Consider the following 25,907-nt stretch of genomic DNA (forward strand, 5'->3'; position numbering starts at 1 on the left):
TATCGTTCTCATTCTGACTTTGCTGAGTGCGCTCTGGGAACTAATGGCAAACACTCAGCACGCGTAACTTCGCACAGAAAGGTAACTCTCATTGTCTGTAGCAGAGCTGTCCAGATGCGTAAAGCAAAATATACACCTTTGTGCTTACAGGATTAATATCTGTAATGGAGGCTGCTTCTAGTCATTTAGGTCTGAGAAAATATCCCTCAGTTCTGCACCTGCTCTGGACACAAGCACGCACACACGCATACCCTAACTGGTTATGAGTTTCTGGGTCTTCCCAATACCTGAGCAATTTTATAAAGTGCACAATACCACCTGGATCTGTGCAGCAGCCACAACCCAGTTCACCCCATATGGGGAAGTCCGTATCACTGTGACATGCTGCGTTGCACCAGCATTACAGCAGCCCTTGCTCAGAAGCGGCCACAAACAGCCTCTGCAAGGCCCACTGGTTTCTTACCACATTTGCCATATGGCACAATAAACAAGAGTTTTACGAAACAAGGACTGTTTCCTTTTCTGATGAGAAGAATCGAGGAGGAACATTTTATTCAAGAAACGTAATCCAACCACCTCCTCTTGTTTCTCTGAAAGAAGCTACGCAGTAGCTGCTGTCATGTTCACGCTACATTCTGACATGCTGTATCACATCTCTGCCAATAGTTTTAATTTTGTTGGAAAAAACAGCTCAAAATAAGAGTGACAAGCTGTACATTGGGGATGATGCTGTCAGGTGATAGATATTGTACGTTTACATTAGTTGTCAAAATTCTTCAATACTAAAAATAGCAATCACCATTGTTAGATCCGCTATATGAAAGTTTTAAACATGCAGGATACTCACAGCTTCAAAAAAGCCCAAAGCCACGCAAAGCCAGATAAAAGCCAGTGGCCATATTAGTGTGCCACTAATATGTAAGGCACAGCAAAGGTCTCTGAGGTCTTATTTTCAGAAGACAAAAAACACACTGCTAGATGAAATTTCACAACAGCCCTCACCAAAGCAAAGACAAGATGCTACACGCAACATGAAGTAAAACAGCACGATACAAGAGACAAGCAAACACACAAAGGAGGAAGAAAGAAAGAGAGTTTAGAGCAGAAGAGGAGAGGGAAAAAACTGCATTCGGTTGTCACAGAGCTTGGTCCTGGGTCCATTGCACGGGATAGTAGAGCTCTTCCCCCTGCAGTGGCTTCCAGCCCAAGGTCTCAGGGGTCTGCAGCAAATGAGGCTCTGGTTTCTAGGGCAGGACAGCCCCTTCCTGGTGGCACAGACTGTAAATCAGCATGGTTGCTTCTGAAACCACAGCCCAAAAAAAACAAGTATGTTGCCAGGAGGCTGACATTTCTACACAAGGGACAACCTCTCCGCAAGCGGCAATCCGCTAGTGGACAGAGGCTTTTCATCTAGGCCTTGCAGCGTATAGCCAAACATCGGGGCTCACTGTCATTCAGGCTGATGTCCACTTTATTTTGCCTCACGCAAATTCCCAAATGCCACTGATTTTTCCGCATGGCCCACAAAACGTGCCCGCATCTCAAACTGCACAGAAAGAAAACTGAGTGTCACAAGGAATTACTGGCTGCATGTTGCCATACTGACCTCCCCCTGCCCTGCAGGTAGTGGGATTTCTCCAGCACTGACTGCTGGAAAACCCTAACCCCAACAACGACATTTTTATCAGTAAAATAGCATAGGAGGGGAAAAAAGAGAGAGAACCTTTACAGACCAAATCCCGTTTGCTCGTTCCTGCTTACTTACTCCACCTGAGTCACTGAGATGACTAGCACAGGCAGAGTTGTCCCTGTATTAGGTCAATATTTATAGCAGGAAGATACTGAAACATCATGAGGAATTACTAATTAGACTTCATTATAAAACTGTGTAGAACTGAAGCAGCACTAATTATCTCCAATGCACTTTAGAAAAAATTAGCAAAGTAACTTGCTTAGCACCCCTGTGACACAAGTATTATCCCCATCTTTTACACGGGCAAGTGGAGAGTAAGCTCTCAGTGCTACAGACCCAGTAACAGAGGCAGGTCCCTTACCAGTAACCCCAGCTCCATGCGCAGCCTGATCACCAAGGGCAAAAACCTGACTCGGTGTTAAGTTAGTCAGAGCACAGGATCTACAGTTTATGTTTTTACACCAGCTATGAGAGGTCAGAAGATAACTTGGCCCAATACAATGCCTGACAGTACCAAAAAAAAAAGCAGACTGTCACGATCTGCTTAAATCTACCCATGCCTGTGCCTGTGCCTATGCCGCTGCCGTAAGGAGAGGCCTAACCAGGGCTACAGTCACACGCTCTCCTCTCCAGCCCAGGTACCAGTGCTCATGGCAGGCACGTGCTTTGCTGGTTTGGGGAACAGCTTGGGGTGAAAACTGGCCCAGCTGAAAAATAAGGAAGTGCGTTCGGTCAGAGCGGTTCCCCACCCCAGCCGAGCGCGCAGCTGCACGAGCTCGGGCATGGGACAACGAAGAGGAACAGGGAACTGGGAGCCCTCCGGGTACACCTACCACATCGTCAGACTCCGACCCACGCTGCTCCTCTCTCCCGGACCTCTGCTCAGACCCACCAAGCGGGGGCTTCTCGTTTACTATTGCAGCCCCACACATCTCCACAGACCTGCTTAGACCCTGTTTTACAATGACTTGCCGCTAGCATGAAACGCATTCGCAGCCATGAACGCAGGGGCTGAATGAATAGCTGATCTCATGCTATCCGACACCAGAGTGATTCCTTTTATTCTGAGAGTTAAATTCCAACTTACGCTGGCACGAGACCAAACCTTGGCCTCTGTCCTTTCCTCACTCTCAGCACACTGCTGAACACATAGACTTTAACAGCTCTTACAGAACTACGCCAAATCCCAGAACTGCACTGAGACAAATAACAGGTAAAGAAAACAGACCTCCTCCTTCTGGCCACCTGGGCAGTTATAGTAGTAGCTCCTTTACCTAACTGCCTGCAATACCTTATAAAAACGTTCGAATCCTGAGAGCAGTGCAACAGATGTTAGGCCAAAGCACAAAGTCTGTTCTACAGCTCAGCTATGTTTCCCCGCTCCCCCCGAAAGAGCTACCTTCGCAGAGGAGCACCCTCTCTCAAGGCAACGCCCCGGCGCTGGGAGAAACCCCTTCAAAGTCACGGAGCCGGGTGAGGCCAGGAGGCAGAGACTGCACTGGCCGCAGAAGGACCCACGTCATCCCAGCTTATTCTTCCCATGTTGCCCAATGGAGATTGCAACCTACGACGGTTATGGTCTTTCCCCATCGGTCCTACCTGCAGCAGTAACCAGAGTGACACAGCCAGGACGGACAGCTTCTCCCCAGTGCCCCTGAGGGTAACTCACCCCGCAGGGCTGAGAAAAGCTGCCTGTAAACATGTGCTCATGAGTGTGCTTATATGTGTGGTGGGAGAGGGGAGCAGGAACTGGGGAAAAATCATTCCACCCCTCAACAGATCAAAAGGAAATAACCCTGAGCTACTTCCCCTTTTCTAGGTCCCCTTTCTGAGCTTAGCCAGAGGACAAGCTGAACGTGCAACCTCAAGCACTGATTATAAACCTCTGCTAACTCTATTGGCACAAGAGAAACCACCCTTCCAGTATTTTTTTGTTATTACATGCTAATTTACTCACTAAAATCATCATCTTTGGCAATTCTAAATATTTAAAGATGGCAACGCAAATATTTCCTTTTTCTACACCATTCTTCTGTCTAGTCCCACAGCTGCAGCAAAGATCTCCCCATTTTCTGTCCAGATAGTGCATCCCTGTACACACAGCTCTCACTTGTTATTTTTCACTGGTGCAAGTAGGCTGCAACATAGGTTTGCTTCCTCCCTCCCACACAGAGCCTTTCAGTGAAGAAGATTTTGGCAGCAGTGATGTCACCCCCATCACCCCTTTTGTCACTCCCAGCCCCCCTCACCGCATGGGGTTGTCCGGCACGTCCGAACTGAGTCACTTTTAAACAGCTCATTGTCAGGTGGTAGCATTTGAAAAGTCAAGGGAAGGGAGCAACAGAGCAGACGCGAGGGGTAGGAAAACAACCACGTAGCTTTAGAGGCTTTGCTTCTCTGAACCCTTCACAAAAGGACATGGTGACATTGAGGATGCTCTTCCACAGCTGCCTAACTAGCTAAAGGCCAGGACGCTGTGACACTGTCTTCTCCTCTCCTGCAGGACCACTCTAACCTGCCTTCAGCTGTATATCCCCACCTTTTCCCTTGCGCTGCCATCAGTGCTCATTTAATCTTTTTTTCTTTAGGGGTACTTTTCTGCCAGATCTGCTCCCTGCAGGGTCACACAAGCACGAGAGATGGCCCAGAGGAAGGGCAGGACCTGTGACAGGCTCTAACAAAGGGAGAGACAGGGACAGCCTGGATTTGGCCTTGGAGCCAGACCGCTGCAGTGGTATCTCACATGGTGCGGGGTTGGCAAAGAGGCAGCCCAGAAAGCTCCTGCCACCAGCCCTCGTGCTCCCTTCCCACCACTGCAGCACAGTCCTCAGCTCTGCCCACTGCCAGTGGCATGGCCACTCTGCAAATCAGGGCACTGAACAGATCCAGGATGCAAGTGCTGATTCTCAGTCATCTGTGCCTCGCTGCAAAGTACTCTGAGACCCTCACAGAAAAAAGCAGTACAAAAATGTAAACTGCCGCTATTATATTCTGCCGGATGCATGTTAAGAAAGTAGGCAGATCTGCAGCTATTCTAGACATGCTATATAAAAATAAAAGATGCTGGTTGCCTGTACATGCTCTCATTTTTAGAAAACAAACTCCAGTTTATTTATTTCTTTTTTTTCCCCCTCAAATCTTTATAGCCAGATGGCAAACAATTTCCTCTCACTGTCAGCTCAACAAAAAGAAACCCTGATCTAGTTTCCGTCTTGCAAGGGCAAAGGAGTACACAGGAATCATACAATTTAGCTACACTTCTCTCACTGGTGGCCCCATCGTGACACCATTGACATATAGCTTGATCCAAAGCCTCTGATGGGAGCAGAGACCTTGACTTCAGACTCCACCTAAGGTGGCCAGCACCACTGACTTCCCTAGGATGACGCAAGGTTAGAAATACTACAACTGGCAGACAAGGCCCTCACAATTGGACTTGCCACCCACCAGATGTCACAGTTTTAAGGAAAAGATCAATCTGTTTTATGTCTTAGTGTCATCCTTTTTTCTCCTTTCCCAATTAAGTTGTTCCAGCTTCTCTAAAGGGCTTTTTCACTTTCAAAAATCCACACGAAGTGATTTCATTGAAAGACAAGCACAATTTTATCTGAAAGTACACCTCTTCTTCTAGTTTTCCTTTTTATACTCATCTCCTTTGTTACCACAACATAGCATCCCATAAAACTATACTACTGTCTGTTTGTTTGCATTCCTCACAAGGAGCAAACTTTTAACTTCAGAACATAGCTTGTCTCATTCTGTGGTCACTCTTAAGCCCTGCATTCATGTAAGTGGTCCTCACGCTATGTTTAGGGGCACTTAAAATGGTCATAAATTTAAACAGGGGAAGTTCTGGCTAGATATACGGAAAAAATGTTCACTATGAAAGTAGTCAAGCTGAAAAGTGAAGGTGGAGCAGGTTGTCGAAGGCGGTTGTGCAGGCTCCATCCTTGGAGGTTTTCGACACCTGCCTGGACATAGCCCTGAGCAGCCTGGTTTGATCCCAGAGCTGGCCTTGCTTTGGCTAGGAGGCTGGGCTGGAGACCTACGGGCCCTTCCCACTCGAGTAACTCTGTGGTCCATCAACTCCAGGCTCAGGGACACACTCCCAAAGGTCACTCTAACGCTTCGGACCAAGCCTGGCAGAGAGTGCAAAAAGCTGTGTCACTAGGCCTTTTGAAACTCAATTATTTCAATCCTAGTGAGCTGAGGGCACACTTAAGCAAACATATCTTTGCTAAACTGGTTGACAGTAAGTGCCAAAACAGTGGGAGCACTCCTGGACATGGTTTCACCAGCAAATGTGAAAGCCCCTGACTTCCAGCAGAGGTTTTTAATATTACCTAGTGGCAGGAGGATGGTAAGTAATCTCTCCTGGTTCCCAAACCACAGCAGAACAAATTTTCAGGATTACTGTTCATAGCTTGGAGACTAAGAGCAAAGCATGGCAGACGCATGCGAAGATAGGATAGTCATTTAGAAATATCACTAATGCATTTTACTTTGAAAAGGCGTCAAAATTACAGGAAATTGTTCAGGCTCTCCCTATTAAGAAAACAAGAAACTGAGAGGCATAACCAGGAAATGCTGTTTAAATGTGGGCTTTTTTTTTCCATGGTTAGCAGATATGGAAAGGAGATGCAGAAAAAGAACAGGACGAAAGCATGAAGTGACTGGAAATGACTTCTAAAAATCTCATTTTGAAGTCTTTTCTAGCTTTCTTTTGACACCAGTAAATTTAAAAGAAAGTAGAGAGTCTCCAAATCCTTTATTTGCTATGATTTGGAAGAAGGCCACATTCTGTTACAAAGTAAGCAAAGAATATACGGTTTCTCATAGTCAAACAAAGGTCTTGCTCCTGCAAGCTCACTCCTGAGTCACTGGAAATTGGTGACATAACTCCCGGACAAGACATACATATGGTGCGCATTCATGACATTACTCGCTCACCTTCAGAAGACCTGAATCTAAGATGTGAGGTGAGCATGCAGCCTGAAACACTGTTGCTACTTGACCTCCATTTTATACTTCCACAAACATACATCTTTATATGCTCAGAGATGCACAATTTCTTCCAAGTGATCTCTTTTAGACCAAGATTTCATATATAGATTAACTGCTTAAGCAATTTCAAGGGCAGAGACCCTGTCCCTTGTACTGGCAAAAATCTTGTACTCCGAATATCATAATCGTTTTAGAGCCACTGAATAATTTTCCTCATCTATACTTTTTCCCTCCCCTCTTCTAAAGTCCTGCCTGCTCCTCTAATTTTTTTATGTAGCTTTTCAGTATTTCCTGTTACTTTAACATTTTGAAGTTGTTAACATATTGAAGTCTGATTTGTGATTAAACATAACATTTGGAAGTCTGACTGCAATGCTGCCTGCTCTAAGTGTTCCAATTTTAAGAAACACAGAGATATCAGTGTATCAGGACAGGTGCTTCTATACGTAAGTCTCTGAAACCAAAGCTATTTCTCCCCCTATTCTGCTGTTCCCCCTCCTATAAAAATGTTATTCATATCCAGTGGAATAGCCCCCACTATTCATACCATGCAGCTATGTATTAAACTGCTAATAAATAGGGCAATGGTAGGAAGAACGTAGAAATACATTGCAGAGCAATAAAATAACTGGATTTAATCAACTGCATTATTTACACTAAAACAGTAACCAAGTACTGTAGGCTTAAGTATGTCAAGAATGCCGTGCTTGAAGAAATTACTTTTGTAACTTGGGCCAACTTCCCCCACTGTAGCCACACTCAGCAGACAGGGAACACTTCAGACTTCAGTGATGATACTCCATATTTCAGGGCCTAGAGAAAAGCAGCAGAACTATGGGGAGGCCAGCTGAGGTCAGGCTAGCACAAAGAGCATAATCACCTGGCTTCTCACCAATTTCAGTGACATGGGATGGGCCTTACAGCATACCTGTCAGCCCCGGGAAAGGGGAACCCTCTACATCAGCCACGGATGAAGATCCTGGAAACACTCCTCCAAAAGCAGGATAAAAAGCATAGAAAGCCAAAGACCTGCTGCAGTCTTCCCACTAGGTGATCCAGAGCCTCTCCAGGGAGTTGCCTGCTCTTCCTCACTCTCCACACCAGTCTCAGTTGGATCTCTGGTTGGTCCTGAGAGCAGACATCTGGGACATCATCTTTCATGACATATGTGAAGCAGCTCTAAAGTTCACAGCAGAAAGCACAACCCCACAGCTGCTGAAGAATGATCAGCGATGTGCAGTTGACAATGAGCCAGCCATGTGCTCTTCTGGCCAAGGTCAATGGGATCCTGGGGTGCATCAGGGAGAGCATTGCCAGCAGGTCAACAGAGGTGATCCTCCCCCTCTACTCAGCCCTGGGGAGGCCACACCTGGAGTACCGTGCCCAGTTCTGGACTCCCCAGTACAAGACATAGAGCTCCTGGAACGAGCCCAGCGGATGGCTACTAAAATGATAAAAGGACTGGAGCATCTCTCAAATGTGGAAAGGCTGAGGGAGCTGGGCCTCTTCAGCCTGGAGAAGAGAAGACTCGGGGGGGGGGGGGGGGGATCTGATCAAGGTGTACAAGTATCTGAAGGGATGGTGTAAAGAGGATGGGGCCAGACTCTTCTCCGTGGTGCCCAGCGACAGGACGAGAGGCAACTGGCATAAACTGAAACACAAGTTTTTCCTCATGTTCAGAGGGAACTTCAACCTTACTGTGAGGGTGACAGAGCACTGGCACAGGTTGCCCAGAGAGGCTGTGGAGTCTTCATCCTTGGAGATGTTCAAAAATCATCTGGGCAACGTGCTCTAGGTGATCCTGCTCGAGCAAGGGGGTTGGAGTAGATGATCTCCAGAGGTCCCTTCCAACCTCAACCATTCTGTGATTCTGTGAGCCTGTCACTGGGCTTTGGAGTGAAGGAACCTAATGGTTTCCTGAGGCCATGAGAAAGCTAAACAGGTTCCAGGATACTTCCTTTGTGCACCAAAAATGACATAGCCAGATGATGCAAAGCACCAAAGCTAACAAATCCACCAGTTACACCAAACCCACTCAGAGCATTCTGACAGGTTAACTCCTTCCCAACACATTTTAAGCTAAAAGATATCATCTATCTTTTTGCAGCCAACACATAGCACCATACAGCAAACTTTGGTTAAACTAAAGCGCAAGGCTGTACCCAGGGCTAATTTTGGTCTCTGCCATGTGCTCAGAGGGCACAGACCAAAGCGCAGAAGGACCCAGTCGTCCCTGCCATGGAAAAGGGCGGTCTATGGGGAAAGGAAAAGGAGGAGCAGGCCTCTGGGTGGCTGCATATTTACACAAGCATGACAATACCTGAGAAACCCATTTATTGCAGGCAAAATACAAATGCATAGTTAAGACGCAGGATGCACGAAAGCGCTCTGAAAGGCACCAACTGTCAGAGGCAGGATATTGCAAGCAGAGAGGCTGCAAGTACAACAGAACAAGCAGCAGCCCCTTACCACTGGGAGCCCCTTTCCACAGCAGCTGAGTTCTTGAGACCTCAAGGTGACACAAAGAGAATCAGGGAGCGCTGGGCCAAAGTAAACTCTGAAGGAGTCCAAGATTTGCAAAATATTTCATTAAACTTTCTCCCTTCCTTCAGTCAGCCTTCAACAGAATCCAAAGAGCTGGAAAGTGGCTGGCTTCCTGGCACTGGGAAAAATCATCCCAGCACACTGGCAGAGAGCAATATCAGACAGCAGTAGAAAGCACCAGGCTGTGAGAGGGCTTTTCCCCTCTGTACCAAAGCAATTAAGGGACATCTTTGATGAGGAAGCTAAGGAAAAAGTGGATCTGCACAGCTGAAGCACACAAGGGCAGGAAATCCTGTTGGAGTTGTGCTCCACGGGCTGCTAGTGACCTTCACTTCTCCTATTACCTCCTATTAGGCAAGGTGCAGCAAAGCGTTCCAGGCAGTCTTGGGAAGCTGCCCATCCTTCCTCAGATTTAGACACAGGATTGACTTTAGACATGCTTAGAAGACCCTTGATTTTAACCAGAGCACAGGTACCTGCTGGTCATCATGCTTATCGGGTTTGCTAACCAGGAGTGAATGGGGGCACATCTTTGCATGAATAGGTAGACAGCTGGTGAGATTGCTGCTAACTAGCACTGCGGTGCAGATGGGCAGGCAGAGCGGCTGCGAGATAAAAGACATGCAAAAAGGAAATTTAGGTGGCTCTAGCTACCCCTGCACCTTTCAACTTATCTCACCCAAGAAACTGCATGCATTAAAATAAGGTTGTGCACTAGCCACAGTACAGCTTCACTGTGGAAGACAACTGGAGCAAAGCTTGTTTTAAGTGAAGGGCAGTGAGTGCCTGATGCACCTCTATTAAACGCAGTGTCTGCAGGCTGGGCTTTAAGTCAAAATCAGCGTATTCAGGTACCAAAACGGCTATAGCTGTAGTTTCACATGACATCTGAGCCAAGGAATAGTCTACTACTACCACCAATAGGGAAGGGTTGTGCATGCCCTTCCCACACATGCTACACCAGCCCTGCAAGTCCCCTCCCTCACCCACCTCCAGGGCTCCTCCAAGCCTCTGGCAGGGTAAGCCAACCCTACTCGCTAACTCAGCAAAAAGTCAACACTGTTCGGTTTCAATTCTGCCAGGCTCATTTTCTGACATTTTTCCAGTTCGGCTGACTCACAGAGCAGCCAAATGAGCACCAGAAGAGCACATTCAGGTGCAGCAGAGAAGGGGAACCTTCCCCTGCAGCGAATGGCAAACTCTTGATTTCCCTCGAGTTGTCACATGAAGCCACGGCCACAATTCTCCGGAAGCAGCGTTGGTCGACAGTATCAGCGGGTAGCCACCTCCCTGCCCCTCTTCGTCCATTTAAACTACTCCAACAGGGCTGCCGTGTCCTGGCTCCGCGTTCCTACCACCGGACACCAGCCACCAGCCCTCTGCTAGCTCCCTGGTCAGCTGGCTCACGGAATTGAACTGACCAAAAAGTAACTGCAATTTCGCTGGGTTTGTTTCTGGCTATTCTAGCTCCCCAAACCCACTCCCTGTGCAAAGTAGAGAGTGCCTGTGCCACTGAAAGGAGTGGCCCCGATTCAATGCGTAGCTCAAGCCCAGAGCCATGCCTGCACCACCATGTGACAATACCACAAACAGGACCAGGGAAGTGCAGCAAACCTATAACTAACTGGGTTAACAATATCCAGTTTATGTAGTGGATCAATTCCTTGACTGATTCCGAGCCATCCGGCGATCCAGCTAAGTGACACAGCCAGAAGGTCCTAAGCTGGAAGTGCCAAAGACTTCCTCTCACAAAGCCAAGCCATACGCAAGCATGAAAATGTCACATGGTGTCCCCCTTCCCATGTAAAAAGCAGATTCACTTTGGAGTTTGCTGCAAAAGGTACAACAAGCTTCCAGAATATCAGGACTTTCAACGTTAGTCAATATTTGATATGCTGGAATGGGAGAGAACGGAAAAGAGAATGAAAAGGAAACCTTTCACATTTGCTCTTCTTTTATTTTTTCTAGAGACACTGACCGTCTATATCCCCAATAAATGTCTAAGCATCTCTTCATAGCATAAATGTCAGCCTTGCAGTGGACTGGAACTTTGGGATTACTGCACTGGCAGAATTAACATATTTAACATAACAAATATAACATTTCATTATCCACTGTAAACTCCACATGCTTTCACTCCAGGGAAACGGGAAATATCACCCAATTTCACAATCACTTTCTTTTAACTGATTGACTCTTCTGTCAGGTATCCACATACTGGGCATTCACAGGTTGTCGATATATCAGCCTTCTAGTTTCATTCTTCTTTCTCTACAACACTGACTTTTTAAAAATCCTGTCTTGTTCTGTTTTTGTCTTTGTAAGTATGCCATACCACAAAACCACTTAGTTTAAAAAATTTACCCTAGAATAAACAGAATAGATCACATTTGGCAAACTGAAAATACATCATAAGGAACCTATCCTGATGTTTGAAATAAGAGTAGAAGGCAATATGGAGGTAAGAAAACCTCAAACACTATAGGCTGGGTTCCAGCTCATCTACACACATGCTAGGGTCTCTGGTCAATAACTAGGCACTTCAAAACAGAATCTGTTCCCTTCTGTGGTTTAAACTTACTGTATTTTTCCTTCCCACTAGTAGGCTGGCTGCAAACGCAAAGATTTGCATAAACCACAGATTTTGTCTGTCTCTTTCAAAGGTCAAAAATTAGAAGCAGTACAAACAAACACACATGACAAATAGGCCAGCTGGCAGCAATTTGGAGTGACCACATGGAGGAAGTGTGGAGAAGAATAAGGGCAGGATAGGAGCTTTTAAAAGCCTGCATCATATATATATATTGCAAATTACAGGATGCCTCAGGGGAATTTTTCCCCCCCCCCTCCAAATCAGCTTTGCATCTTTGCAAAGATTAGTGACCGACTACCCAGATTCAGTGCTGTCATGTTTCTATAAACATTTCTGAATATACTTTCTTTGATAAAAGATGCAGCTGCTGACATGATTTTTCATATAAACATTTCACTGCACATTACATTACATACTACAAAGAAGTCTCAATAGTTTTATTTCTAAGAGACCACTCATCCTCTGCATGCTATTCAGCATTGCCCTAGGACAGAAAAATGAAGGGACAAATAAACAGACCAGAAGGAGGGTGGGTAGAAGAAGTGGAGACATGAGTAAGATTCTTCACAAGAAAAATATGGTTGTTGCTCATATTAGGACATTATAAAAATAAGCAGGAAAGGAGGGAAACATTTGTTGTCCCTTATAGCTTCTGGAACCAGAGAAAGATTACCAGGTCAACTTAAAACACTAAACCAGATGCACAGCTGGTGTTAATCTGCACAACCCTCATTACCTGCAACAGACCTCTGCCAAATTGTGGCAGCCAAAGAGCTGGCCAGATTTTTATTATTAACATTACCTCAACCTATTAACATCTGAAGGAAATAATTCAAACCTACATTGTTTCTCAGTGTTCCTTGCTGTTTAGGTTTTGCCAGAGCCACACAACCCAATTAAGGGGATTTCACTTTTATTTACAGCCAGGGAACACCAGGCACTCATGGGTGCCCTATCTGGGGTTGCCAGTCCTGCAGGGAACGTTTATTTGGTTACAAGCAGGTCTTTCCCCTAGACTTGGCTTTAATTAATTGTACTATTTCTATTGATCTTGAGTTTTATAAAAAAAAAAAAAAACTTGGCTGTAGATTGTATGTTGTCAGCAAAACGGAATTCTGGGGCCAAATTTGGCTTAGACTGGCTCTCACAAAACAATAAATGGAAAGTACTTAGTAGGTTTACAGTAGTCAAACAGAATGCATTTGAAGAAGAAAGCTTTAGAATGTTTGTCCAACTAAAGTAATAAGGTCACTTATCCCCAGCAAATATTATCACCACATAGTGTTCAGAGGCTAGAAACATGAGTTGATTGACGACTTCCTGAGTAGTCAAACTGCGATTTTCTGTGATCGTGCTTTCTGGCCAAACGTCTTCATCTCAAAACACTGTTCTGAACAACTGCTTGCTGATTATTTAAACTGTTGCTTTCCACAGTTCAGAACAAGCAATTTTGACACGAAGGAAACAAAGAAGAAAACTTCCCGTTACAATTCAACACACCAAACACTTCCAAAATGGTCTCAAACTGTAAATGCTACAGATTACATATCATCATCAGACATCTGTCAAATACATAAGCAGGTTCTAACACACCTCTCTCCAAACCCACAGTAATTTCCATCTGAGTGCAGGAACTTGCACCAGGATGCACTATGCTCTTCTATATATCTCATTCCACCCAGAAAATCCATGCCCACTGTTGCAGGAACACACTTAATCTCCGTAAGCGGATGACAGCCTCCAGAGCTGAGAAAATGACTTTGTTCTTTAGGACCAGGGAATTTAAAATGCAAGAAGTTGAAATGCCCTGATGAATTTAGTAACTTAAACCCAGAAAGGAAGCACCTGCTTTCTGAATTAGCCACCCAGTTAAAATCCTGCTGCTGTTGCATGTGTTCATACTTCAGTGTGAACTGTCTTTTGCTAGTTAACAATATATTACCTACGGTCAAACAGCTATGCAGCTACAAAAGAGAGGAGGGACCTGCTGAGAACAAGAGTTCCTAAGTCTGGAGCACTGACTGATCAGTGCAATAATTCTTAAAGAAAACTTTTAAACTTTTAGTTGCTCTAAAAAAATTTAATTCTAGAGAGCATATAGCAAAAGGCTACTTAGAGGAGACACGAGACTGGACGTTTAGCTGGTGCAAAATCACAGGACTCCACTAACTTCGGTGGAATGATGCCAATTTACCCCAGCTGTAGCTTTGGGCCCCAGATCCACATTTAAAATATACAGCTGTACCTGCCCCGTCTCAACAGTCCACCACGTTTTCCACTCTCACAGCGTCTCCCTTTGTTACACTGCAGCTAAAGGAAGGCTCCCTCCCATTTATTTGCCAGCACTGGCAGAGGAAAAAGCAAAAAAGAGATTTTCACCAGTAAAGTAAACAAAAACAAAACCCAAGAACACCAGGGAGCGATCAGTCTGCCAGCAGGATTAACCACCACAACAAAAAGCAAGAGACTGTCGCAATCCCCTTAACGCGACTAAAAATAAACGGGCCAGCTTTGAGCACGGCATTGTTGTCATGGTGCCACCAAAAACGAGCAGAGGTGAAGCGGCAGCTGAGGGTCGAAGCAACCTGCCGCAGCCCTGCCGCCCGCCCAGCAGCGCCGGCTCCCACACTGGTCGCAGCACAGGTGGGGGTATCCGCTCGCGGGCGAAGACGAGATGCAGAGGTGCCGGCTCGTCCAGGGAGTTTCTTTCCATTGCATTCACCAAGAAGAAAAATCTGTAGCTGCCTTCGCAAAAGGCACCTGGAAAAATCCTCATCAGCTTTTAAAAAGAAGTCCTCTGCGCTTTGCTTCACAGCCACTCTGATCTGGGCACGACAGAGCAACTATGCAGCCTGCAGCTGTACCTGCGCGCGCACACACGCCGAGCGTGGTCGAAATACGTTGTCTCGCTCAGCGGGCAAAACCACAGCCTCCCTTGAGCTACGCTGGAGCGGAGGAGCCAGAGGAGATGGGGCAGTCGCCGAGAACCACAGCGCGGACCCGTGTTCGAGTTGCTCCCAGCAGCCCTGCTCGTGCCAGCCAGCCAAAGATGAGAAAAGGCCCTACAGAGAGCGTCGTCCCAGCTGCGCGTTGACAGAATTTTCCAGCAGGAAAACTGCTATTACTGAAGCATAAACAGCTGTCCCCCAAGGATGTTTTTTTCAGCTAACTCCTCTGTTGTTCTAGGATGGCTATTTGTCAGGTGCCCCTGGGTGCAGCTCCGAAGCACCACGCCTCCCCCAAGGCCACCCCATCTGCAAACCTGGCAGCACGCAGGGCATCGCGCGGCTTTGGTTTTCACTACCCTTCAGTCTTCCTTCAAAAACAATGTTCATCACTGGCCCCAGTAAGCAGCAAGCGCTGAAGCGGATGTGCGGGTGCCTCCCAGACGTCCCCATCCCATCGGCGGGGAGCCCAGCCTTGCCTGGGACACATCTAACATCCCCAACCCACAGCGAGGACTAGCACCATGCCTCAGCTCCATCAATTCAAGCCCTTCCTACAGCCACCAGCCAGAAAATTAATGTACCAAAGCACGTGCTCTACGGGACAAGCGTTTTTATCACCAGCTGATTTCTCCTCATTCATGACATTAGACAGCAGTTTCAAATATTAGACTCAGGTCCTGATCCTCATTCACATCCATTAAAAGAGCCTTCCATTGGCTTTTGGGCCAGGAACAAGTCATTTGGCCATTTACGTAAAATGTCATTTGTCTTGTTTACGTTCTGTGGGTCATTACTTTCTCTCAGCAGAGTCGGGTTTTCAAGAAAGAAATACTTCTAGCATAAGTAGTCAGAACCTCAGCTAAAAATAGGATCGCACTACACCTCTCTTGGAGCAAGGAGGACTTGGCAGGAGCAGAAGTCTGTAGGAGAGGGATTGCGTTTATAAGCAGTTTAGACAGGACTGGTAGTACATTATCTACCTTTCTCAGAAATTATACATATATTACACACACACACACAAAGGATATCAGTTTGGAAGTCTTAAATTTTTTGGTGTTAATCCTAATTATGGATAGAACTGTCACTCTGCTATTATTAAAATCTATAGTAATAACACCAAAATAATTTAGATAATAGCATTAGATAATCCTAATAACAGATAGAACTGTCACTCTGCTATTATTAAAATCTGTATTAATATTTAAGGCTTTCCATCGTAAAGATCTTCTTCCAGCTGTTTGGTACAATTTGAAAGAATTAAGCCAGCTGAGCTGAGGGGAACGAGCTACTTTCACCAGAGATTTCCAGGGTGATGCAGACTGAAAGCGAGGGTGAGAGAACCCAGGTTCCCTCCCAGGCCTGTCTACCCCGTCCCACCCTGGAGTGCTCGCCCCAGGCCATGGCTTCTCCTTCTCTTCCTGACTTCGCATCCCAGCTCTTGCCTCCCACACTTGTCTGCCCGGTCTCTCTACCGGGCATCTGTCCAATGACCCTGTCACTTCATGCTCCTCTCTGGCTACTCCACAGGGCCACGGTCTCTCTTGGACACCTGCCAGCTACTCCTACCAAAAATACCCACTGGCCACGTTCCTCACCTCTACCAACCACCTCTGTGGCAGCCCTGCGGCCAACCGTGCCAGGCTGTTTCCTCTGTTTCACATTGCCTTTGAAAGGTACAGAAAGCCCAAGGGAGACGCTCAGCTGGCTTTAGTCCAGCATCTGTCACTATGAGACTACAGCAGCAATTTTGGAGAACTGAAGTTGCCACTTAGACTCCTTGGGTATGCTGACATCAAACACCAGCAAGTCTTCACAGAGCATGCACACCAAAATCCTTTTCCTTCCCCTCAAAACCCAGACCCTACATTACCATAGAAGACTGCCCAAAAAGTGGCTCCTTCTGACACGAGGTAACTCCCTTCCTCTCAGGTTTAAAAGCAGGAGAGCACAAGTGACAAAAGCATGGACCACGAGCCAAAGCGACCCATAATGTATTTTGGTCAAGGCAGAGGCTCCCAAGTCAACCAGTCCCCAGGAGAACAAGGTCCAAGAGTTCTCAAACTGATGAGGAAAAATAAAGAAAGTTTGCCTTGCTTGTATGTCTTTGAGCCCTTAATGTAAAAAACAAAAACAAAAACCAACCACCAACACAAACAACCACACACAACAACCACCCACCACCAAACACACGGGACTAAAGTAGCTCTCACTTCTCAAGGGAGTTTTGAAGATGCGCATTGCAAGTGTTGGTACTGATTCTGTTAGCTGTGTTGCTGAGCTCCGTCCGCATGCACTCAAAGCAGCAAATATGCTACAGGCAAGATGGTAAGTGCTCCTGTAACTAAACACAGCATCAAAATGCACATATGTAAAGAGGAGAAGTTAAGATTAGACAACCTCAATTCTGACATTTGCTCCATTTAGCTTGCTTAAAAACTGTAACTTTAATAATATTCGCTTAACAGAGAGGTTGGGACATGTACAGTTCTTAATACATGTTTTTTTGAAAGATCCACAGAACAACAGATGAAGGACACTTTTAAAAAACAACAACAAATACATGCTTTTCCATGTAAATTAACCAGAATCCTGCCAAAAGATCCATAAACAACAGATTCCTTACCTGTATATTTTGTATACAGAAATCTTCGATACCTTACTACATTAAGGTCAGAGCATTCTTTTGTTTTCTCCATCCAGAACTCCCCTCTATCAGAGCTCTAGCCTTCTCAGAGGTCTATTCTGTATTATTTGCAAAAGCCTTTCCTTTTGCTATTCTAGAAGTCTATAGTGAAATCCAAGAATCCCCAACAACTACTGTAAATCCCCAGTCTCTATTCTGATTTAAGAATGGCTGTGACAGTACAATATCATCATACTGTACTTATCCTTGAAACCAAGCAACTCCGATTCAACAATCCTATTACATAGGCTCCTAGTATTTGTACAGAAAAGATTTAGCTCTTAGCTCTCCGTTGCCTTATCTCTTTCCACGTTTGCCAGTGCAGAAATTATCTCAGGCTATAGACAGGTCACGTCCAAATGCTTCTCCTATCTTGCAGCAAATCTGGAAAAAAAAGCAGCTGTCACGTAGCTCACACCACACTAACAGTCAAGCTTCCTCACTCAGCTTTTAATATCCACCCTCTGAAATGCAGCGGGAAGAGCTGCTTATGCTGTTTCCCTGGCATTCTGTCACTAAGCCACGCTATCAAAAGGACAACTTGCACAATCAAGGGGTCCGCTCAACTCCCTCCTGAGGGAAGCGGAGCAGAAGGAACCCATGTTTGTAAGGATGATCAGGGTCACTTCTGAAGCAGTAAGAGCCCAACAAGCTAAAGGGTAAAGAGACCATCCAGAACAGAGCAGGCAGAAGAACTGCAGCTTCCACTCAGAGAGGTCCTCCAAGAGCAGAGGCAGGAAAGGGACAAAATAAGGGGAAAAGAAGAGATATGGTACACAGATAGAAAAAGACCACCTCCTGTATTTCAGCAACTTGACCTAACTCTTGGGGGGAAAGGGGGAAGTTACAGTAAGACCACACCAACATACCATGCTGCTGGGAAGGGCAACCTTCCCATTCTACTCTTCTGCTTCTTACCCCCAAACCGCACATGCGTTTCCTACCTTAAGAACATTGCCAGAACATTTTTTTGCACCCAAGATACTATCCATGCAAACTCATTGTTTTTGTCAGCAAACTGAACCACCACATAGCTGTCGCCATCTCTCAGCAAGACATACACCTCTTCCATAAAAAGAACTGCAGCTAAACGGTTGTTTCATTTATTCCAAGTGCAGTGTTCCAACTCGCCTATTTCCCATTATACATGTTTGCATTTCTTGAATCATCTTCTCCATCTAATACCAAAAACCTGTTTTAATGATGTTTTGCCATTCACCTGCTAGAGATATCTCCTCCCTCTTTTATTGCTGAACCCCGGTCTGCGCTATTGCCCAAGATCTGTCTCTTACCTCATCCTATTTTTTCCCTCATATCACACCTCCAACACAGTCTTGACAACTCATGGTGTAGTCACTATTAGCAAGTCTAAACCCTGGCTATACAACATTCACTGGCAAGACAGCTCTATCACCGTGAGAATAATCAGCCTGGCTTTCTAAACATGCAGCTCTCAGCAGTTCAAATGCCGCAACCCAGGGACGGTCCATGGAGCAGCCCTCTCTAGAAAGGCTCCTCGGTCCAATCTTTACTTTTTTTATTTACATCTATTAATGTACTAACTACAGTTTCAGATGTTTTTGACTTGTATTGCAGCAGCTCCATTCAAGCACCACTAATTGTAACACAGAGAAGAAAGGAAAGATAGTGAGAGGGATCCACAAGGTCTTTATATCTGTATTTATCATCCTACCTATTAAATCCTCATAATAATACTAAAACAGAAAGATGATGTTACTCGGGATACACTTTCACTATTAGCCCAAGTCAAGACCACAAAAGGGACATTTTAACTGGCTCCTTCTTGCCAGGACTGACTGTGGGTGCACCCACCTGTCAGTCCAATCAGCTGGCAGATCTGCCCAAAAACACACCTGTGGAAACCACGCAATTTTTCTGCCAGGTCAGGTTGCTAAATCCACCAGACCACGTGGCCTTGGGAGCGCTGGTACTGGCACAAGCAAGGTGGTAGGAACATGTGGCCCCAAGAAGGGAGAGGTGCAACAAGACCATTCCCTTCAACAGCAACTGACTCTTGGAGCACAAAAGATCACCCAGACTCTCAAAAGGTAATTTTATTTTTTCCTGAAAAGCAAGACCAGATAACGGGGAGTGCTGCAGGGAACGCATTGCAATCAGCACAAGCCGCGGTCCCTCAACAACATAAATGCTGCTCAGAACAGTTTCTTCTGTGCTTTTTTCTAACAAGTCTCTAGCATGGATTGCTAGTTCAGCTTCAACATCCATGGGAAACACCTGATCACGCTTTGTGAACACAGCATTCCACCTCACAATGAGCCATTTCAATTACCCAGCCCCAGTCTCACTAAGGACACACACACACACGCAAAGCCTACAATGTGGCTACAGATAATCCCAGCCTATTTTGCCAAGCAGCATTTTCTATGCACCCTTGCATCATCTTAAACTTCTCTGACTGTTTAGTTTATTCCCTCTCCCTTCCCCATCAGCAGCAGCCTGACTCCGAGGTGTGCCTTTTGCAGCCCCTAACCCCGTGACCCCATCGTTTCCGGCACTCATTTCCCACCCTCTTCCTATCCCTTCTCCTCTGTCTCTTTTCCACCAGCCCACAAACACAGTCTTTGTCTTCCAGTCTGAAAACCACTGCTCATCCATGCCCCTGCCTGACCCATGCCCCTGCCCGCCTCTCCGCCTCAGACTCATAGGCACGATCGCATCCCCTGCTGTCCCTCCAGGCAGGTCTCAGCTGCCCCACAGGCTGCTGTTCCCATCGTGGACTTGCCAGCTGCAGGAACCCAGAGTTTCTCACAGGCTCCAGCCAGTGTCTGCCTCAGATCTTCACCAAAACTCACTCTCTTCCCATGCAGCCTGGAGCTCCTGTGGTAGCTTCTGCAGAGGCTGGAGACAGGTTTTGGTTTCTGCCTCCCAACTCGCTCTTTAGAAGAAACACATCAAACTCCCCAACAGCTGCAACACGTGGCATGCTTTCCTCTGCAGGCAACTTCTGAACGACAACGCTGTTACAGCCAGTGCTGCTCTCCCCCTTCTCTGTTCCTGTGTGTCCCCCTGCCTCATCTCTGAGCAAAACTGGCTCTTTCCTCCCCAGTTGCCCTGAGTTATTAACTACTCTGTGGCATTTAAACACTGTGTAAAGTTTAGGAATATAAAAGCCGCAGGAGAGGTAAGAAAATATATCGCTAGGACTCGGGAAAGGAAGGGGGAATAACAACCATTGCACATACACCAAGTGGTTTTATTTAAAACAAAGCTTATACCTGAATTCAGACACTGGAAATTTTGGACAGACCTCATCAGCCAGGAATTTCAATAGCTCCGTCCTGCAGTTAAAGCTACCCTTTCCACTCGCCTGGTAGCGCTAACCATGCGCCACACGGTACATTCACTTTCTTCATATCGTTCTCTCCCCCTTCCCAAACACAGCAACTCTTTGCTGCGTTCACTCAACTCAAAATAGCTCGGCTAAAGCCCCCTTCCTCGCCAATTGCTCCAGATGCTTCCCCCACTGCAGTCATTCCTCCCCCACTCCCGCTAGCCCGAACCACCTCTCCTGTCAACTTCTCGGTGGCCGTATGCCTGCACAGCATCTACTCCAGCGGGGCCCCCGCTCCGTTGAGGCCTTAAGGCAATCCCACGACGCAAGCGCTAAGTAACAAAACAGCGGCAACAGCGATAAATCCTTTCGCTGGATTCCTGACTCGTTACCACATTTAAATTCCAGCTCCTCCAGCTTATCTGCACAGCAACAACATTACGACAGGCACTCCATGGATACCTGACATGACTAAACCAAGCGCAGATGTTTAGCGCTGAAGTAATGCACCGCTGGAGGGGCTCACCAACAGGCACGGTGCAGCTCACTGTCACACAAAGCCTCAGCGAAAGAAACCAAGCGTCTTAGAGCTACGCTACAACTCAAACTGAAGTTTCGTAGCCCTGAGGGGGAAAGCACAACGCCGCACAAAGTGCTGCGATCTGCGTTATTGCAGAAGGTCAGGCTAGATCAAGGTCTTCCTCTTTGATTTCTGTCCTGCAAGAGATTTTCCAGAGCAAGAGCAGGCCCTTGTAGAAATGCCTCCTAGCCAAATAAACCTGCATATGCTCCCAGCAACATGAACTTGCTTTTACGGGTCCCTTTTGCAGATCCTCTCTCACAGGAGGTCACAGGTTCCCAAGGATTTCTGGTCCAAGGGTCAGGAGCCACAGGAGTAGATGATCAGAGTTGTTTTTCTGGCCTGAAGTTTCCGTGAATCTACGTATCAAATAGATCAAACACAGCAAGCCCCTCACCACTTGCGTTTTCAGCTTTCACTTCCGATCACGCCCTCCGTCGCTACTAGCTCTCTTTCATTACTGCTCCTTTTGTCTCCTGGTCCTGTCCTTGGCTCTATGCCTTTTATTTCGCCGTTTGCTATATTTCCAAAATTCTTTTTTCTGTGCCCATCCAGCCTCTCTCTTCCTTCAAACTTATCATTTGCATCAGTTTCTCTAAAGCCGCCTTTTGCCAATTCATAGGATTGCCTTCTTTATGACAGGGCCGCGAGATCTGCAAGCGTTTACACAGGACTGAGCACATTGCTTCTGGACCAACGCGACAAGTAAATGCTTTCAGACCATGGGCCACAATAATAACCAAAGTGCAATACGCTTACCAGATTACTGTTTATACACACACACACACATATAAAAAGGCTTGTAAATGCTTTCTGAGGGGGAGTTTGGACCAAATGAGCTTCAGAGAGCCCTTCCAACCTAAATTATTCGGTGATTCTATAATCTTTTTGGAAGCAAAATAAAGACTGGAATTGGAAACAGCGTTGTGCATTTGACAGCATATAAGAGGGGTTGTCTTCCCTGCTCTGCTGTAGCTCCAATATGACCTTTGGTGTGCCATTTCACTTCTCAAAATAAAAAAACCCCATTCCCATTAAAATAAATCTCACAAAGCACCTAGGAATCTAACAATGAAAACAGAGATGTAAAGAAGTAGATAATTAATAATTGCTTAAAGTAGAGGAACACCACTATTATATCACATATCAACTGAAAAACTTACAAATATAAACCAACAAAGGTGCTCTTCTTAGTGTTCAGAAATTTTTCATATTTTTCCTGTTTCTGGGACCTGCTTCAATATGGGAGGTTGATTATTGCAAATATACTATTTAAATGAGGTGTTTTTGACAGCCATTAGCTCTCCTAAAGAAAGCTGGAGATCAGAGAGAGGCGCACCAGTTGGAGTTTGGGCTGCTTCACCCCATCCCAGCACAAAGCCACAACCTGTGGGAGCAGGACGACCGACTGTGCCTGAAGCCACCACCATCACATCAGTACTGTACGCTGTGGTTGTCTCCTTGCTGTTGGGAAGACAAAGATGTCTTTACTAACCAAATGTGATAAACTAAATTCAGGAAACCCTCTTCTCACCAACTGAGACATAGTGAAGGACAAAGAGCTCTGAAGTTCACTTCCCTGTAGAAGGCAAAATTTACCCCAGTAGAGAATTGCAGGCTCTATCCTATTTCGGTCCTAAAGGTGCCCGTACATCTCGCTGGCACTCTCCACTGGGATGGCTTCACCTCTAGAAAGGAAGACTTATTCAGTCAGCACCAGTAAGGGAGAGAGAATGCAACTGTCAGTGGGATTTTGAAATGTCACTCCCACACCTAGCAGATGCAATTTGCTCATTCTTCATTTTAGAAAAACGTACCAACGTTCCTTCTGCAATAGATGCAAAATGTTTCACAAGGCTGGTACTTTATTTTGAAGGAGGAAAAGAAAAACAAAACAAAAAATCCCACAACACTCATCCCCTTTGGATTGAAATACATTTTAATTAATTCTCTTGAACAGATTTAAACTGTTTTATCCTTTTTAAAGATACTTTTACAGGGACAAGCCATCTCCTTAAATAAAACCCATTCAGCACCGAGCTGAACTAAAAATGCCCAAAAGGAAGATGAAAGAAAGAGCTGCTTTCAAAAATGTAGATCTTTCACCCGCCGTTTTTGGCCCCAACTTTGCCAAAACTTACACCTGTGAATATCTCCAGAAGGATGACCAGGAAAAATGTACAATGTGATATTAGCTTGAAGATATAACTTGAATTTAAACAAACATGTGTAAAACAAATCACAACTGGATTGAAAATACAAAAGATAAGGGAGAAGAGACACTAAAATCCCATGCGAGAGAGATGACATGAGTTCTAATTAGTTTTGGTACTTTACTTTATTAATGAGCTCATCTAACAATTTGAGTACCAAGACTAACCTAGTAGATGAGCTCAATTTTTTTTAAATAAGTTTTTCAATCCAAGTAAAAATTGTCCCATAAAGCCTTGAACATCAAACACCCATATGCACTCTTCACTTCCTCTCTATGACTTCAAACTTCTTCCTCCTCACTGGCTGAAAGCTCCTGGGAGAAAAGCCCCACAAAACGGTCCCAAAGATTACTTGAATAATCTTGAATCCAGGATATATGGAAAAAGGACGTGGAAAGAAAAATTCACTCCCAAGTTAACAACTTGCTCGGGAACAAACTGTCTGATGCTCATCCTGGGGCAACTACACCTACCCTCCCTGCAGGTCCTGACATTGAACTTCATGGAAACTGGACCAGGCTGTTAGATAGCTACCATGACATTTCCTAAGGCCTCAGATCTATATACTGATATACCCTTGTTTAAGGAAAAAAAAAAAATCCAGTTTATGAAGTTAAGGTTAGAGCAGCACTACTTATCCTCTATCCCATCATGCAGAGTTTAAAAATGAGCTCAACTGGTGTTTGTCCTAAAACTATGGCAATGATGACCATCACCAGCATTAAATTCGGCTTGCTCTTAAAATTCATCACAATTCTATAAACTGCTGTTTAGAGAATACAACCAGGGGGTCATATTTTCTTGAAAAAAATGGCTAATCGGCTATATGCAGACAATATCTGCATATATATCAGACCACAAAGCAGTTACTAACATTTAGTTGGAGCAAGCAAAGACAAACACACCCTATATCACATTCTGTGCAGTTGTTATCTTTTTATTACCCAAACACTTGGCAGGCTTCCATCATAAAATTTATGAACTAAAATTAGCTCTCACAATTGCAATCGATTATAACAATCAAGCATAAGTAATTCAAAAAAGAAAAGGTAAGCATGGAAAACAACATTACAGCATTGCAGTGCTTCCTCTATTTATTTACAATTATGTCCAATACAGTCTTTTTATCCACCATTCATAAGGCTGCAAGCACACGAACTGTAAGCAGAATAATTTCTTATCAAAAAGCTTCCTATCGCAACATCCCAGAACACCACCTTGCAATTTCTTTTTTGGCACTCCTCCCCATCTCAGAAGAGGAAGAGGAGGAGGAGAAGGGACCCTAGAAACCATGCAGAGAGGAAAAGGCGCATCTCCGTTTCCCCTCACCCGTAGCTTCATCTGGCACGTGACGGACTGCTTCACACATGCCTGCACACACTCCCTGTTCATCGCTTTCGCCACTGCCTGCCGAGTGTTGGGGAGCAAAAGGGCCCTCTCCCAGGAGGGATTTGCCCTACCAGCAGCAATGGGTCATGTAACACTGTGCTACAAACACACATTTTTGGTACAAAGACATTCAACATAAACTCTCTGTGTTTCCAACTCACATTTCAACCCTTTGCAATACCCCAAATTTAATGGGCTCGTACATAAAACGGGTTTTGCTCCTGCAACATTCCCCAGCACAGCTCTGCAGGATAGTCCACCCTGAAAACGCCTGCTGTTTTCAGGACGACTCTCTCACTAGCATGGAGAGGGGTTAACACTTAAAACTACTGAGGAAGCTGTGTTACCAACTGACAGCAAAGCATCAGTAACACTCCTCAAAAAGATACTCATCACAGTGAATACCTTTAAGACAATTACGCAGCCAGTTAATTGATAGGCACATTGTTTATCATCATCTTTGACGCAGATGGTGTATGTTGTACACAGTATGGTGCCAGAGCAGAAATCAAAATTACAGGCAGCTTTCTACAGATTCTTTTCCCCAGAAACAGCTCCTTATAAAATTCACTAATAAATGTTATATTGTTTGGAATGAAAAGCAGCTAATGTATACAAACTCCTGGAAACTGAATACACATGGAAAGAATATGTTATAAAATACAGAATAACCTACAGAACACAGATAATGAAGAAAATCTCTCTCTATATAAATTTCAGTGTCAATATTACATCTGATTATCTCTTTCTTCCATTATAATACAGCTGTGACCTGTAAAGAATTCAGAAGTGAATTAAAACAGTGGTACATAATTCAATTTAAATATGTGATGACAGTAAGATGTAGATTCTGAGGGCCAGAAGTTATACCAATTGTTATTATACCAAATGGAGGACTGCTGAGGTTCAAGTGGGACACCAGACATCAAATCGCTTTTATGGATGTG

The 25,907-nt window shown here is 45.3% G+C and overlaps 1 protein-coding gene across 15 annotated transcripts in view; it reads right to left on the minus strand.

Moving 5' to 3' along the window:
* TIAM1 (TIAM Rac1 associated GEF 1) overlaps positions 1-25,907 on the minus strand; it is a 199,652-nt gene that overhangs the window by 126,335 nt on the left and 47,410 nt on the right. For 5 of the 15 annotated variants that reach the window (XR_011135246.1, XM_068911973.1, XM_068911943.1 and 2 more), the window contains exon 1: positions 3,293-3,406. The exons of 7 other annotated variants lie outside the window; for them this stretch is intronic. Coding sequence is in view for 5 of the 8 variants with exons in the window: in XM_068911973.1 (XP_068768074.1) it covers positions 3,293-3,395 (103 nt within the window). In the remaining 3 variants the exon portion in view is untranslated. Of the gene's footprint in view, positions 1-3,292; positions 3,407-17,405; positions 17,864-25,907 lie in introns of those variants that run through there. 3 more of the 15 variants (XM_068911946.1, XM_068912022.1, XM_068912012.1) reach the window with 3 other exon arrangements.

This window comes from Struthio camelus, chromosome 1 (assembly GCF_040807025.1).
Source record: "Struthio camelus isolate bStrCam1 chromosome 1, bStrCam1.hap1, whole genome shotgun sequence".
Taxonomy (NCBI): domain Eukaryota; kingdom Metazoa; phylum Chordata; class Aves; order Struthioniformes; family Struthionidae; genus Struthio; species Struthio camelus.